Source organism: Strongylocentrotus purpuratus, unplaced genomic scaffold, assembly GCF_000002235.5.
Source record: "Strongylocentrotus purpuratus isolate Spur 01 unplaced genomic scaffold, Spur_5.0 spur5_scaffold_1, whole genome shotgun sequence".
In the NCBI taxonomy this organism is placed as follows: Eukaryota; Metazoa; Echinodermata; class Echinoidea; order Camarodonta; family Strongylocentrotidae; genus Strongylocentrotus; species Strongylocentrotus purpuratus.
The window spans coordinates 28,635,727-28,653,575 of record NW_022145594.1 but is presented as its reverse complement, the minus strand read 5'-3'; the positions used below and the strand labels follow the sequence as shown (position 1 = coordinate 28,653,575).

The 17,849-nt window shown below is 40.0% G+C and overlaps 1 protein-coding gene across 2 annotated transcripts; it reads right to left on the bottom strand.

Annotated features, from left to right (window-relative positions):
* Positions 1 to 258: 258 nt before the first annotated feature.
* Positions 259 to 7,635, bottom strand: LOC105444929 (5-hydroxytryptamine receptor 6). Of its 2 annotated transcripts, none has more exons than XM_030977988.1 (2): positions 5,581 to 7,635; positions 259 to 1,475 (listed from the first exon to the last, which is right to left on the bottom strand). In XM_030977988.1, the coding sequence occupies exon 2, from the start codon at positions 1,430 to 1,432 to the stop codon at positions 347 to 349; it is 1,086 nt and encodes a 361-aa protein (XP_030833848.1). In that variant the 5' UTR covers positions 1,433 to 1,475; positions 5,581 to 7,635; the 3' UTR covers positions 259 to 346. The 2 variants fall into 2 exon arrangements, with proteins under 2 accessions (XP_030833848.1, XP_011678119.1); XM_011679817.2 differs by having other exon boundaries at positions 7,352 to 7,431.
* Between the last annotated feature and the right edge of the window lie 10,214 nt (positions 7,636 to 17,849).

Here is a 17,849-nt window from a genome sequence, read left to right as displayed (position 1 = left end):
CTTAAGCAGGGCTCCCACTTAGCCGAGTTGGAACCCTCGGGTTGTGGCGAGCTGGCGCGATCTTATGGCAAGCCGTTTTATTATTAATTGCTATCTAGAAATCAATTCTTGATATCAAGAAATAATTTTACGTTGTAAAGCAATAGTAATTTTTGATATCAAGAATTCGATTTCGTGATATCAGGAATTCGATATCGTGATATCAAGAATTGAATTCTTGATATCAAGAATTATGTTTTAATGATAAAAAAGGCTTGCCATAAGATCGCGCCAGCTTGCCACAACTCGAGGCTCCAACTCAGCTAAAGTGAGAGCCCTGCTTTAAAGAACCGACTATTGTCCATGCCTATAATACGGCTTCTGAGTGTAAGGCGGCCGATGCTGCCAATGATCCGTTCGTGACCCATTTTTCGTGCCGCTGCTTGAAACATTTCCGCACCTCCTTTACGATTGCGCGCCGATATGACGTGCACATGAATAAATATATGAAAGCATTAATCCAACTGTTACATAATGCAGGGAAAGATACAAGAGTCCCCCATGCGGGTGGAATACGCGCGTTGAATATTACCGCTGCCACCATCGTACACGTGAGCGGAAGCCACGTGAGGAAGAAAGCCGAAGTCAGCACGAGGATGGTCCGAACGCCCTTGAGGCGGTCCGTCGTGTACCGAACAGCGGTCGGGGACATGTCGGCAAGTTCGCGAGTCTTTTGGATTGTAATCATCATAAGGCGAATGTTTACGAATAGTAGGATGCTGGCGGGGATGACAAAAGATACGACGATGATTATGATGAGGGGACGGACTGGATCGGTACTGTCTAAGTAAAGTAACGCGCACAGTCTGATGTTTTCCTCGGGGCTTGGAAGATCTCTCGCTACCAGTATCACCAGTGACGCCAGCGCACCAACCAATAACACGCAGGCAAGCACGATGCGCGCCCTCTGCGGCGTCATAATGGTCGGGTAACGGAGAGGCTTCATTATTGTCAAATACCGGTCAACACTGACTAAACACAGACACAGAAGTGCCTGGCAGGATACCATGGTGTACACGATGGCTACTATGTCACACGTCGCGTGCGTATGCGGCCAGTTTCCATAGATGGACAGGACCATTTCTGTCGGGCAACAGATCAAACCTGACAATAGGTCCACCACGGCCAGAGCACACAGAAAGAACCGCGTGTTGTCACTAAAGCAATCCAATGGTTTCCTCATGATGTACAAGTTTAGTGTATTGCAGCATATGATTAGAAGAAACGCCATCGTGTACAATGCGAGTGCGATGATCGTTATGTGGTACTCCACGTAACTTGTAACGTCATCGCTTATGGTTGAGTTTGGCAGTTCCGTCAACGGCCACAGAGTCCCATAAAGCTCCAGGTCACTGGAATTCCATGTTTCAAGGGCCACCGAATTTGTAGCCATGGTGCTTCTGGTGATGCTGGTGGTAATGCGAATCCTCAATGAACTGTAATAAGAAAGAACAAGGAAAAATAATAATTTTAAACTCTTGATAACAAATGGAAAGAGAAAATTTGTTTTGGTCATTTTTTATATTCTACTAAATTCAGTTTAATAAACCCGACACTGGATCTTAAATCACGTTCAAGAATGCAAATTAACTTCAGACTTTTGGACCCCTCTGAAAACCAGCGATAGCATGTTGTTAATTGTTATTGCTGAGCAGGGGAGTGTTTCACAAAGACTAACATCGAATTTAAGTTGAAATTAACTATGACAGGCCATTTATGCCACTGGTCGCTCTCACCATTGGTCCCTCAATTATAATCTTTAGATAATTTCAAAAAATGTAAATTGTGTAGATTTGTGACCCTGTTTACGTCCCTTGTGAAACCAATGCAAGGAATGGTTAGAGGAACTAGTGGCATGAACAGCCTGCCATAGTTAAGTCCAACCTAAAGTCGATCTTAGTCTTTGTGAAACACACCCCATGGCTATCAATCCGTACGTATTATTGTGTATATATTTTGCTTCTGTATCTTTTATATACGGAAATTAAACACTACTACTACTACTACTACTACTACTAGATTTTTGTGTACACCAGATTAACCAACACGTGAACGCAGCGTCATACATTTAGGTCTTACATTGCTCATCAGAAACGAAATTAAAATCCTAATTAATTTGTCAAATGTTCTACAGAATATTCTATTCCATGTTTCATCGCGTTGATATGACTTATTAATTGCTGGCTCGCTTCTTCGTCATCAATTTTAAACCATTTGTATTCATTTCCCTAATCCCTTAAGATCGGTACACATTACTACCCTGTAAGAGTCAGTACCATGAAGCTGCATACCCTTTCCCTCTTTAAATCCACTCCTAGTAATGGAATTAGTTGGCTCAGAGATCAGTCGGGATACTTCTCACATTTTACCTCACCGTGGACGAGGGCAGGAGATTGATAGCAACCATCATATTAAGTATTACAAAAAAGGGAAAAGAGCATCTCCGTCATCCATTCAACTTTTACCCTCTTCCACTTTTCGGTATCAAACCGATGAATCCTGAAACCCCAATTCATGTCCTAAATTTAGTGAGTGACTTTTCTGAAAACAGAATTCAGATCTGATCGTCATCCGACTTGCAAAGACACGCGCTCCTGTCATCGAGACAATAATACAAATGACGAGAGTGGTTATAAACACAACTGCGAGTCAATCAGGGATTCAGGGGCCGTATCGGTGATGGGCGAAATATGACGGTTAATTATCCGCCTCAAGGTGTGTGCGTGTTTGTAGACAATCGTCCCATTATCGATTCGCCCATTAGCATTTCGATACGAGGGTAATATCTGTCTGGAGTGATTAGCTTTTTGCCGGGGAATATAATCAGCGTTAGATCAGCCGTGATCCACGTGGATAAAGCGATCGCTGGGAAGAAAATGCCCCTCATTTCCCATTTTTTTCTGACACTGCATGAGCCCCCTCGTATGAAGCTTACGTCGAAGCCCAATGGTTACTTCATCTCTGACATCACTATGTACTATAAACTATGTCATTTCTTTTGAAATGAAGTGCTATCATTGATCAATATTTGATAATTATTGCTGAGACTTTACGTTACGCACCGAACCACCATTGTGCTAAGTAAACAAGTTGAGAAGCGCTATGCGAGCGGTTAGACACTTGGCTGGAAATGAGAAGGTCAAGGGTCCGAGCCCATGCGGATCAATCGTGCTCTTACGGAAGATAGTAATCTTCTGCCATTTTACACCTTTAAAAAGAGTGTGCCCTCCCGAGTCATTCATTAGAATTTTTTTTTTACATTTTTAGTCATTTTGTGTGTTGAAACAAATGGAAAGTTGTCCGACACTACGTCACAGTGACGTTACCGATTCAGTAAATTTAAAGTGCCTGTTGGTATAGTGATTATGAAATTCAAAGATTCACAACTCTCTTAATTTGTTTTTCGAATTCAGTCAAACTTTCCCCACTCTGCTTCTCTGATTGTTCTGCCTTCTTTGAGAGTAGTTGTCGTTGGTTAACAGGTTCTGGAAGGAATTATTTCAATGCCAAGAGCACCAAAATCGCTGGCATACAATGTAGCTCGAACCGGGGTAATATTTGAGCACCTTGAGCACCTTGCGTGGTGGATATAATGGCTAAGAAATATCCAATATCGTTAATACTCATGTTTACTTTTTATCCGAAAGCTTTTTGATCAAACGATCCGCAAAGAATGATAATTACACCAGGGCATTAAGTCTCACCTCCCTGATTACACAGTAAAAATATCGAGGCCAGGTATTAGTTCTGATGAAACAATGCTAAACCTGTTTGCACTGCAGAACCCCTTGTTTCTATAACAAGCGACAGGTATCGGTTTTGTTGAAACAATACGACGGCCTGTTTGCACTGGATGATGCCCTGGGGTTCATTAAAAACATTTGCACAGCACCGATAAATGTCAGCTAAGCCGTATCAGGTAGATACCGATCTCCGCGTGACTATTTGATGTGGATCAACCCGCGTGGATATCACTTTATCGAGGACGGGTTACGATAAACAAGTCTCCGTCAGCGGTTCGTGTAAAGCCCACGTCTGTACAGAAGGCGTTACCGAAAAAAGAAAACTGTCGAAGCATTACCCCGCGACATAAATGTACCCCTCTGTCCCTCCCGTTTCGCGACGGAGTACATTTCCCCAATCACCATTAACATGAATTACAGACACGCGTGATTCTGGCCCTCGAGAGAGCGATATTGACCGAGACAGATAGGAAAGAAAAACTATCAAGCTCCTACAATTCACCTAATTAAAATTAAGCTCTCAATTCCCTCAGGGACATTTTGACGGTGGCTGTAAGAATTGTTTTAAAACTCGGTTATATCATATAATTTCATAGGGCTATTGCGGTTAACTACTCCACGCCGATGGCGTCACGGAATCTGAAGGACCTACTCCGGAAGGTTCATTCTCCAGATAAGTATGTGCTAAATTGCAATCCATGCTGGCATGAACGATGATGTGGTATTGCAGATTGTCCGCCACAGTAAAAACAGGGATAAGGGAAGAGAAAGAACAGAAATACAGAAATAAAGGAGAAGAGCAGAACCACGACCCGGCATGGCGACTACTTCGTTACCACATTAAGTGGATTTCATCTTCCGTGCCTGGTTCTGAGGGGCGCGTGTACCCTTTTACATCTCTCAAGTTCCAAGCGCTATGGGCGTAGAAAAGGGTTAATAACTCATCCAGTGGGCTTTCCCTTTTGCGGATAACGAATTCCCCCTGCTTTCCGCATCACTCCGACAATATCGCCTGACTAAGAACATTCTTTTTCTCATTAGGTTGTCTCTCTAGAGAGGCATTGCGCAACATATGGACAGCGACGAAACGGGTTCAGATAGGTGACATTTATAGAAAAAAGAATTTCGCAATAGTATTCTTGATTTGTTTATAGAGGACACACAAAACGAGGGTTCAAGAATAGAATCCCATTTTTAACCATCGACAAAAATTGAACAAAATCAAACAAATGCTGTCAAAGCTTTGCGTTACGAAACATAGGAGTGCATCGATTTAACATATTGATCAGATTCCTTTTCAATTTGTAACACTGCGACATCATATATTTCTAGCTGATGCTTCTTAAGTAACATTCGCCTCGGGCTGTGATGATCAATATATACAGTGGAAAGCATAGCTGTACTTGCTGCAACATAATGAGAGTCTGCCTAGTCAAAGAATGGATAACAATTGATTGAAAGTAAATCCTTAACAGAAAAAGTCGGAAACTTGTCCTAAAAACTTTAAGGTTTTATACAACCCACGATATTTTGTATTCGATTGCATTCGAGATATATGGAAACAGCTTTTTCGCTCACATTTTGGTTTTTATTCAGGGGAACTTATGACGGTGGCACTGTCCTCTCAATGTGTAAGGTGGAAATGCGCAAAACTACAATAACTTCATTTAAAAGTCAATTATTTGAAGAAAAGAAAGAATAGTCACTTCGTTCATCAAAAAGGAAGTTACAGGAATCAAAAATTGACATGATAGAGGCGGGGGGGGGGGCATATTACCAGAGACACGGCGTTGCTTACCTCTTTACTTTGATGACGATCGGAATGGGTTAATCCATTTGGAGTTAATGTTCCTTAGTAAAAGTTTAATAATTCAAAAATTCCAAGTATATTCCTTCTTCGTCTTTACAGAATACTTTGTCACTCTCCACTATCTTGCTCTTCCTTTCTTGCTTATCCTTTACTGTGATTCCAGATTGGAAAGTTAGAGGAATGTGTTTCGATGTTCCAATCTGCGCGACGATTTGAAAGCGACGTTCATCAAGTCTGGCTGTAAAACAAAATCACGAGCTGTACTTTACGTCCCTTCACACCTCCGCGGCGATGACAGATTTAAGCACAGACCGATGAGTACGTGATAACCAGAACGATCACCACCAAAGAATAGACACCTTGCAATTCATCAACAATTGATGAGCTAGCTTTCCAATGACAACCGCAGACGCCGGGACGCGAAGACACAAATGATTCCTCCTTGACGGAAAAGACCGCCCAGGATATGTTAACGGATCTCGAAAATGCAATCGCAATCATCAACACATCTACCCATCAAGTGAACCTCAATCGAATAGTCCTTCGAATTTGGATGACACCTTCAGGGTCAGGCGATCCACGTTTTTTAAATGTTTAATCAGACAGGGAAGTGGGGCTGATCCGGCCGTCCATTATTCCAGCATTAGCTCATCATCATCAAGGCTCCTGAGAGTGGGAAAGGCATAAACACCTCGTATTCTCCGACAGTGAGTTAATACGTTAATGGGAGGAGCGGGACAATCCCAGGTTGTTGACGATCAGTTGACATCGGATTTGCAGCGTAACGTGAAAAAGAAAGTCGGCGATGTTTATTCCCCGCTTACCCTAATCGTCACGACCGACGAGTTCTACTTTCCCTTGGTAGTTGTGCTCCTAAACTCGAGAAATTGATACCGACTAAAAAATTGTGGATATTAGGAAATGCTAAGCTTAGTTTTAGTGTTTACAAAATATATCCCGTAAGATAAGATGGACAGTTTCCTCCGCAGGGTCAACTGAGTTCGTACGAATTAACCAGACGTCGAGCTTTCCAAAAAAAATTGAAATTAACATCAATTATCAATCGAAATGTGTCATCTCGAACGCAGCAATTAACATAGTCAGTTGAGATAAATACGGGGCTTTCCCTTTATAAACTCCGGCGAAGTATTGGGGTCGATCTAGTCAGAATCCATAATTTACTCAGCTGCTTTCCAAGTTGTTGATATCATTCGTAATAGATAGAAAAATAATCATGTACTCTTCCGAAGTATGAGATTGCGAATGAGTCATTCCACTCAGATAAACATTTTGATCTGTGCAACTCCTTTCGTAGTGGTCCAAGTATATCCAATGCTCTCGGAGATGGATGACGAAGTTTGGCGTATGTGAGAGTCCGCCAAAAACTTCCGATCGCTTACACCGAAATCCGCCAGACGGTATCCCAGAACGACCCTCACCCAACGGTAGACCGAGTCGCAAATGAGCTGCGTCGCTTCCAAATGCTACGATTTCACCGATGCTGCAATCTCTCTCTCTCTCTCTCTCTCCTTGTCTCCTTCGGTCAGAAGGACGATTCCATTAATTCTCCGCACAGGGTTTAATGTTCACGCCCTAATCGATGCACGCTCTACGAGTTGATAGTTAAGAATTTCAGCATGCAGCTCGCATGAATGATATGCCAACACAAATGCCCCGTGTCGAATGGCGCTTCTTCACGTTTTAAAAAATCACTTTCGTCAATCTGTATAATGCTCTTTCAGGGTGAATGACTACCTACTTTCCACTGATGGCGTCGCGTTTCCCTCTTTTCGGTCCTCCGTACCTCTGCTGTCGAATCTAGCGACGAAAAAACGATAGAAAAAAAAAGCATTTTACAAATTTTGCAAATCCCGATTGGTAGGCAAAGTAGGCTCCAGGTTCCATCCATCATGCATGCATAGTATTATAGATTTCCATCGGGAAAAGAGAAAAGTACGGTGATATACCTTAAGATCGAGGAAACAGATATCAATTTGATGATGAAAGGTACATTTGCATTTGCAATGAATAAAGTGATATCCAGGAATGTCCCATATGACGGTCTGTTTACGATTTAGTTCTTTTACAGCAGCTGTCGTTTACCCACGTTAGCTTCAAAACAATAAGTTCAAGCATGACGTTTAGAAAGGGGACAAAATAATTATGTACATTTATGAAAATTCATCAACAAAACATAAAGAGGCTTCTAGGTTTCGAGTGAGGTTTCGAGTGTAACCATGGCGGTGTAATACAAGGGGGAGTTTACTAATATTGATTTAAATGTTTGCATATTTCCATAGAACTGTGTAGATTGTTGGTATATCATTGTTGTTTTACATTTCCCATGAAACCTATTTAGATGGAGCAGGTGAATGCAAATTGTAAACGCAGAGAAAGGGAAAGAGAGAGGCACACACACACACACACACACACAGAGACAGCCAGATAGACATTAGTTGTGGATGAATATAGTTTGTGGAAGTGGAGAAGAGATACACCAACAAAAGTGGGTTGAACCCTATACTATTTCAAATTCTACTAAATCCTTGGATAGGGTAGACATGCAGATAAACGGTTACCTATCTTACGTAATAATCTGCTTCAATAGGGCATGGGCATGAATAATGCAATACTGCACAATGCCCAGGTCCTCAATCATGTTGACATACTGGACTTTAAACTGTTTGACAAGTCACTGTTTAACAGACGATAACATATCTCTTGGACAAAATAGATAACGAGCCCCATAATTATACTCCGTATAATATTGACCCCTTTGGGGGGAATCTATTTGAACTAAGTGTTGCTGCCAAAGACTTAAAGACCAATGACGATTTAATCAAATTAGCCATTAAGATGGCAGTTTTAATGGTTGATAATAAAAGTTTGATCTGAATTGGTTAATCGTTGAAGAGTTGGACAATACCGAAACTGATGCAACCTCGAGGGAGAAACTGACTCTTCTCTTCTCCCAAACTCTTCGTCGTTTATCCATTAACCAATCAAATTATTCGTTGTACGTAGAAAACGAATCTTGCATTTCTCCCAGCCCTGTCATCCACCCCGAGCAGCCGGCTACATAACCACTGGCCTTTTGGGAGATCACGGCTCCAACCCCACGAATTCAAACCTTCTTTTCCTTCCGACCCACTTAAAATCAAGAGTTCCTTTTAAAGACGAGCTGAAATACAAGGACCCGCTTCCTGATAAGAAACCGTTATTATGAGGAAATCTGTAGGACTGGTGGGCGGTGGGAACAGTTCGGCTAAATGCAATCGGGCAACTACACAACAGTCTGAGTTTCGCTGGATCGTGTCAGCGCATACCGAAGGTCTCATTTTAAGACTCACTTAAAACCCAAGTGCATGTCCTCAAACATTGTTGAAATGCAAAGACAGGCTTCCTGATAGGCAACCTATTTCTAGGTAAAGATGGCGTGGGTGTTTGTTGTCGTTATCATACGAATGTTGCTTCTGTGTCAGTTACACCTGCAAAACCAACACCAGACCGAAAACAGTCCCCCCAAAATACATAGTCAATTAGTTCGGAGTCCGTTTGGTTTCGGTTTCCCCGTGAGGCTTATGTATTATAACTCAGTCCAACCATCGAGATCGAAACCAGGCCGACAACCGACCGTACAAACAGTTCACCTTCCAGAATTGCCAAGGATCTGTCCTTGTGGAGACGATTAGGAGTTGACCAGGCGGTGTGGCTGGGGATAAGCGAGAATCATCATGCTCCTCTTCGTTTAGACCCTCTTCAAATTCAAAAGGTTTCTGTTAGGACATGCTTAAGTCAAGTTTGAAGACAAGGACATTCATTTCTGACGAACTGCCTGTTGATTTCTCTGGAATACGTTATCTGTAAGGAATGGGTCAGCACGTTCTTCCGAAGTTTGATTAAAATCTCCTCTCAAGGAAAGGCCAGAGAATGAAATCGAAGAGGACGGGCTGTCCACAGTTATTAACGTTCTGCCGAAATCGGGAGGTACAATCTTGTTTAATTTGGACAAGTGGGAAACGACAATTCTGTTTTATTTGGGCATTTTGTTTTACTCCTGCTCTATAGATCTCAATCTTCATGTTTGTCTCATGGTCTACACGACTTGTTTTTATATATTTCTTCTCGTCTCTGCTTTTCTTCGAATCTGTTTTGCTCTTCCTCAGCTAATCTCAAGTAGGCCGTAAAAAGCTCTGTATTGTCAATAGCAGTAACAGCCTTCCTGTAGGAAGCCGATGTCTAATCGTAAATTAACCCACTGCTTACTCGAACCTGATGCGTTCTATATCAACACCTCGTTTGCCACTCGTGTTTTTCTGCACAAAAGAATACGCACTCATTAACGGAAGGATTGCTTGATGCAATGAATTTGCTAAATTCCCATTTTTGGTATTATTTGACAATGTTCATGAAACCCTTATGACACCAGCATAGGTAAACCTTGAAGCATTTGGCATTACTTAAATTTTGTTTTGCATATTATAAAGGGTGGGATTTTTCGGTGGCATTTAAAGAGTTAAACCTACGGGGAATACAAAATGGAATTCAATAGTCAACGGTTAATAAAGGGCGTGCCTGTCTGTGCTCCAATTCTGTCGGACATTTGATAATATCGGAGTCAAAACAAACTCAAATTCTTCTTCTGAACTAATCCTCAGTTCTGGCGATGGGATTAAATTTCAAACCAAAGTGGCTTAACTTAAGTCAGAAATGTTTATTGTCCATGACATTGGTCGTTTCCACCAGCAAAATTTAATCAGAATCCGAGGCATATCGTGAGTCTGTCGCAGATAATGAAATATTAACACCATTCAAGAGGGGGCGGGGAGGGGGGGGGGGGGGGGGGGACATTCATCATCGGAAAATGAAATGGGACTTTCCAAGGCCACTGAAGAGGGGAGGGTGCCGGAGGTGGTCATATCGTTTCTCTTCTGGTCCTTTCCCCCTTCTGTTTTCCTATTCTTATCTCTTTTTTTCGTAATAAGATTCAATGTATTAGCTTCCATAACCGTATGTATAACGTAGATTACGCGATAATTGTAATATGACAACATTTTCATGAATCTTTCCACTTATCTTCTACAATAACATCTATCCATCTATACTTCGACGAATCATTACCCTTTCATTTCTCTATAACTTCACATGAATTCCCCATGCAGATAGCGATGAAAGTACACTGTTGTTCTACTAGCTTACTTCTGGATTTCAAACACTGTTAAAATATTAGTTAGGCATGGCCGATGATGAACATGTACTGTCTAACATTATTTAAAACTCCTGTCTAAGACAATCATGAGTGATACCATTAGACAAAGATCAGACGATTACAGAGACACATCTTCCCCAATCTCTCCCATTCGACTTCCATATCTATCTTCTTCTTTTTTGGCATGCAGATGACGTAGGTAACATTAATCGCGCCATATCCAACGATGCAAAGCAAATCTTGTCACGTGATCCAACTTCCAGGTACTACTGAAAACGCCAATAAATAAACAGTACAGCTTGGATTATCGTTTGACAGCGAGTGTTTAAAGCATAAAAACGCGGCGTTGGGTTACAGATGTGCACTGACATTCGAAGCATATTGTGATAGTTGACGCCACACATAAGAAGACATAATGAGGGATGATACATTTGCTTTCCTTTACCATTTTACATGGGGAGGGGAGGGGTGGATCATATTAAAAAAGATAAGAAGAAAATGCTTAAATCCAAAATAATTGTTTAAATGGTCGGCGAGAGTAAGAAGAATAAGAATGAGGAATGGAGAAGAAGAAAGAAGAAGACAACGAGATAAAAGAAGAAGCAGGTGAAGTAGAAAGATATAGACAATTACAAAATACTCTTATTATTTTAAGGAGAATGTTTATAGAATTGAAAGGGTTGTAACGTTTCAAATTTGGCAAAAATGCTTTACAATTTATTACAAACAAAAATGAATTTGCGGAGACACGCGTGACCTCAACCCCTTCGTTGCGACGTTCCCCATTTCAACCCAATATTTTAACAAGTATAATGGCCTAATTGACCTTATTTGTGTCTCACGGCAAGATTAAACGCAAGAACCGCTCATTATAGTAGACTGATATCATAACAAAGAAAATGTTTTTGCACGGCTTATCTTTATATCGGTCTCTTCTGATGTTGAATTAACATTGTTTAGGTTTTTAGGAAAACTCCTGGATTTCCATAAACCTCATTACAATGATTTACGTTGTAATCGTAAACAGTGTAAACGACCTGGAAGTTTAGGAACTTCGTCAACTTCCAAAGCACTTTTTGTTTAAAATCCAAACATCTTTCCACACCCATTCGTAGGCCTATAAGCAGGGAGGGGGGGGGGGACTGAATTTAGACAAGGATTAAGAGTCGAGAACGGCACAACGAATCGTCTTCTTTCTCTAATGATTAAATAAAACATAAAAGCTTGGGGGAAACTGAATAAACTTTGAATTGAATTGAATTGAATATACAAAACACACACCACACACATTCAAATATAGCATATCAAATGCATTATGCCAGTCATGTACTAAAAAACCTCACGAGTTCCATAAGCAACAACCCTTCTTTGTGACAATGATCAAAAGTGGATTTAAAAGTACATGCTAACATTGCTAAAATCCTTTGAAGTGTTATGGCTGAAATTGCTGAGCAAAGAAAAGGAAGCCAGTATTAAACAAACATAAAATTGCTGACAAACAAGTCGTAAAATATATATGCCATTCTACGTCAGCCCAGACGAGCACGGCAGACGCCGCAAGCTATATGCACCATGTTGTCTATGTGGTATGCTTAAAATATGTAGTTGACATGACACTTAATCCCGAGCCCGAACCAATTTCATTTCCATGAATATAAAAACATTAATTACAACTATAAAGAGGAATACCGCGAAGAACTGATTTCTGGCAAAGCGAAATAAAGATGATTTGAAAATTTTAGACACTGTCTGCCGTTCATCCAGAAAACCATTCGGCACTCGATGAAATGCAAGTCCCGCTGCGCTAAGCACATTGAAACATCATGGTTTATTCATTTTTAGATATATATTTCGCATCACGTACGGCTGGTCATAAGTGCATTTTTATTTACTATATTCATTGTTTGTCATGGGACCTAAGTCAACGGGTTTTTGTTACGACTTAATTGAAAACATCATGGGACAGTGGATATTCAATGTTTTCAGCTTCTGCTTTTCTTAAAGGTATGGTAAAGTTCTGGGCCCCATTTCACAAAACTTGTCATCAGTTACAAATGACAGTTTTTGTTATAAGCTAGTGAAATCCTTGCTTCTGATTGGTTATCAGCAGATTTGTCACTGATTTTTGTCATTTGTCATTGAAAAAAGGCTTAGTGAAACGGGTCCCAGGTTCTACGGTTACGTTTTAAAAGAAACTGCCCAGTTTCCCTAAGAACACTAATGATATCAAGATCATGAATACTTGTATTTTAGATTAGAGGTATTTTCCCTCAAAAAAGGTAGAAAGAGGAAGAAGATGATAAAGATGATGAAGAAAAAGAGGAAAAAAGGCGAGGAAGAAGACGAAGGCGAAACGGAAAACAATTAAATAAAAAGGAATCAAATAAAGCCTAGATTGCAGAATAAAGAAGAAAAAAAGAAGAAGAAAAAGAAAAAGAAAAAGTTTATTTTTTTATTTTTTTAAAGAATAATAAGAATTACAAAAAAGAAGGAGAAGATCTAATAAGAAGCAAGAAGAAAAAGAAAGAGAAAAACAAGCAGAAGAAGGTGGAGTGAGAGGAAAACAAGAAAAGAAAAAGAAGCAGAAGGAGAAGAAGAAGAAAAGAAAATCTAAACCTATTATCAGCAGTAGATATGAACTCATAGGTCGAAAAAAGAGAGGATTACCCTTTAGTCCTGGATTAAAGAATTATCCTCCAGTATAGGATGAAAGCCGGACAGTTTGGGTTTGGGTTAATCCCTTGTGTTTATGGAACACCATGTGCGACTTTCCGCAAATCAATACACATTCTTAATACATTGTTTTCCCTATTCTTTGGTTCAAACTTGATCCGTTTTTTATGTTCATGTTATTTATGGGAAATCCATGTGTGACGTTCCGCAAATCAATACACATTCGTAATACATTGTTTTACCTTGTATTTTGGTTTTTAACTTAATTCGTTTTTTATGTTCACAAAGGCAAGAGCACTTATCCGACTTCTTATGTCCAATGCATTAGAGAGGTTTACGCCAACGGGCCGGAAATAAAGCAAAATGACAGTGAGTTACGGAAGGGTTTCACATTTTTTCTTTCCGACAGCGTAATTCGCTTAATATCAACAGGGATATCAGTTTTACCGCCAAAACCCGTCTCAAAAAGCGGAAATTCTTTGGTATCAAGGGACGTCGATTTCTCAAAGTGCTAATAAGCATGACAGGCGTTATGGTGATCTGACAGACTAGCGCAAACGGCATTTCACAACTAAGCGATATTGCTGCGACATTACGACGTGCTTTTTAAAACTCCAAACCGCATGCATACGATCCCTATAAACAGAACGGAAAGTATATTGTGCATGCATTTCAGATAAACAATCGGTCGTGTTTGAGAATAATGGAGTTTCAGGATGCTTGGATATAAATTGCCTTTTCAACTTGATTGGTGGAAGGAAAGGTAATAGAGATTGGCATTCCGTTTACCGGACGGTGACAGGATCATTAATTTTGGCGGGAAAAGTTGGGGTTTGGCGCGTCGGAAGAAAAGCACAATTTCCGCCTGCCCGATGGGAAGTAATGCACTTGGGTAGGAGATGGAGGGAGAGACGAAGTGAGAATGAGAGACAGTCACGCATAAATTATACACACATAACAAAAACGCATCTAAAGAGAAAATGCGCGCGCGTGTGTGTGTGTGTTCCTTTTTTTGGGGGGGGGGGGGGGGAGCTGCACACTCTTGAATATGGACAATTTACGCTCTTTGTAAAGTAATGTTCGCACTTTTCAAAAGGTGTTTTTCAAGAACAAAGTGCCTTTGGTTGATTTTTCAGAAGTAGTTGCGAGTGTGATTTGTTTGCAAACAGGTTGGTAAAAGTTAAGCCATACATACGTGTTAAGAAAGGAAAAGAATATCCACTTAGCATGCGAGGCACGGTCGTCATGTCGTCTTTATTTGGAAAAGCACTTCGTGTGGTTTAAGAGGAAGGACATCTTTCTTTATCGGTTTTTTCACATTTTACATTTTTTCACCTTAGGGAAAGTACTTATGTGGTTTATGAGGGAGGAAAGCATTTCTAATCGATTTTTACATTTCCATTCTCACATTTTTGTATAACCACAGGAATCGACTTCGACTTCAAAAGTTTGTTTTTGGTTAAAAAATGAAGAGCTTGATTCCATATTTTATCAAAATTAAGTTTGTTGTCTTAAAATAATGATCTCCTAAATGGGGACAAAATATCACATTCTAAAATTTCACCAGGAAGTATGAAAAATTGTAGTTACAATATCATGTTTCATTCCAAAAGGAGCTATATCCAAATCGGTTTCATTTCAAAAGGAGCTAAAAAGTACCCAAAGTGGATTTAGCTCCTTTTGGAATGAAACTCTTCAAATATAGGCCTAATTTCACGCTGCGGCTAATGCAACTCTCTCTGGAATATGTAAGCGTTTAGTTATCGAACTGTTTCTCCTTCTCTGTTTGTTTGTCTTTCCGATCCCCAAACTCTTTCTTCCTCTTTGACATTCCAAATCCACTCTCTTGTTTTCCCACCCTTTACTCCCCCGTCTTTCAAAATTTAATAATCAAACAGAATATATCTCTACAATTCAATATTATGTTCTTTCGATGTCACGGTATCACTTTCTGCCTTTAGCCAAGTTCGTCTTTAAAGGGCAATCCAACCCTTGAATTAAGTTGATTTGAATGAAAGCAGAAAAATAACAGAAACAGATTGGCAAAAGTTTGAAATGAATCGGCCCAAAAGTAAGGAAGTTATGAATGTTTGAAATAATAATTCAAAGCCTATGCGAATCTCAAATTGGTAATTTGACCAGTGGATTGTAACGTAGGACGTGGATAACTGTCCCATTCGCCGTGTACACAAATATCATTAATTTCTGTTTTTTCTCGTAAGTACCTTCTCCCTGGGAGCCACTACTCAAAATATATTATAGCATATTATCATAGGTCCTCTAAATGAATGGACCCTTCTGAGCCATGAATTTTGGAAAAATTAAATTTTAGTCATTTCATAATTATGTTGGAATAGGAGGGAAAGTAGTCAGGCACTACATCAGTTGACCTTACTGCTTCAGCCAATTTGAAGTGCTCATACGTATAGTGATTACAACTTTCTTATATTTTAGTCAGATTTAATGAAACTTTCATCAGTTTAGATCTCTTATTTTTTTCCTGCTATCTTTTAGAGTACTAGTAGTTGTCTATTTGGGTTGGATTTCCCTTTAACTTATTATTTCATTTGTTCTCTCTCTTGGGTAACTCATAACTGATTTGACTCATTATTGATCTGAACTCTTTCCTCTGGTCAAAATATATCCCTAAAAGAATGTTCTTTAGTACCCCTCCAGTAGACATTTCTTCCCTACGACACCCCTCTTGCCTCATCTAATTTGCCTTCGTCATGTTAGTATAGGTCGATACAATTCACACCGAAGGCCAATTTTCTTCTATCACGTCATATTTTGCGAATTTTCATCTACGCCTACCGTTGTTTAGTAACCTTTTGTTTGCCAATATTGCCGATCGGCATGATCGCAGGCTTGCTAAGTGTGTTCATCGGCACAAACAATAGGCACCAGTTAACGAAATAGATTTCACTGTGGGTAAAATAAGTCTTGCATAAAAGTCTTGTCTTGCATGTATAATCTATGTGCACTCGTTTCCAGTGGCGTACCTGGGGTACTCCGTCAAGGGGGGGGGGGGGCAAGCGATCGAAACAAAACAAAAAAGGCGATGCTAATTTTCACTTCTAGCGAGCGAGCGGGCAAACAAATATATTCAAGTAACGTTTCGTATATAAACCGGTATTGTTGCAAGTCGGGGTGGGCACATTCATTTGTTAGCTACGTTAATTTCATTTTTGCATGCGAGCGTAGCGAGCAAGAAAAAAATCCCTTCTTTTTTAATATTTGCCACTTAAACTTGGTCCAATTGTCCCATGTCGGGTGCGGGAACAATATTGTGTTTAGGGTGATATTATACCCATTTTAGCTAGCGAGCGAAAATACACCTTTCTCTTAATGAATTGCTATATAAAACTTGTTTCATTGTAGGAGGTCGGGGCGGGCACAATCGTGTGTAAGGCAATTTCAATCCCATTTTGGCGGGCAGGCAACCCCCCTACATTTCTCTTTTTAATGATATTGTAGCATGTCAGTGGTGGGCACATAATTCCACGAGCTAGCGAGCAAAAAAATCACTTCTCTACGGTGAGAACATGGTACATAAACTTGATTTCATTGATCCATGTCAGGGACATGATTATTTAAAGCGATGTTATTTCTATTTTGGCGAGCGAGCGTAGCGAGCGAGCACAATTTTTGTAATGATAATTGGTTCATAAATTTCAGGTTTTTGTTGTTGCAGGTCAGGGCTTACACAATCATGTCTAAGGTGATGTTAATTCCATTTTGGCGAACGAGCACACCAAAACTTCTTTGAATAATGTTTGGTACATAATTATTAACTAGTAATGTTGTTCCAGGTTAGGGCGGGCACGTTAGCGATGTTAATTTCATTTTGGCGAGCGAGCGTAGCGAGCAAGAATAAAAAATCGCTTCTTTTTTTAATAATAATATTGCCAATTAAACTTGGTTCAATTGTCCTCAATGAATTGGTACATAAACTTTGTGTCATTGTTGCAGGTCGGGGGTGGGTACAATCGTGTTTAAGCCAATGTCAATCCCATTTTGGTGGGAAGGCAAAACAAAATTAATGATGATTGGTGCATAATTTTCAGGTTTTTTGTTGCAGGTCGGGGCTTACACAATCATGTTTAAGGCGCTGTTAATTCCATATTGGCGAGGGAGCGTAGCTAGCGAGCAAACCAAATTGTCTTTGATTAACGTCTGGTATATAATTATTAACAAGTAATTTGTTGTAGGTTGGGGTGAGCATGTTTGTTAGCGATGTTAACTGTAAAGACAGATTAGCAAGAGAGGGTAAAACAAAAAACAAATCAACTCATATATCAATCACTAAAATCAATCAATTTATCAATTCTGGCGAGCGAGGAAACAATATCTCTCAAAATAACGTTCGGTACTT

Excerpts from the sequence above, each read along its gene's own strand:
- LOC105444929 (XM_030977988.1), bottom strand. The coding sequence starts at position 1,432 with ATGGCTACAAATTCGGTGGCCCTTGAAACATGGAATTCCAGTGACCTG.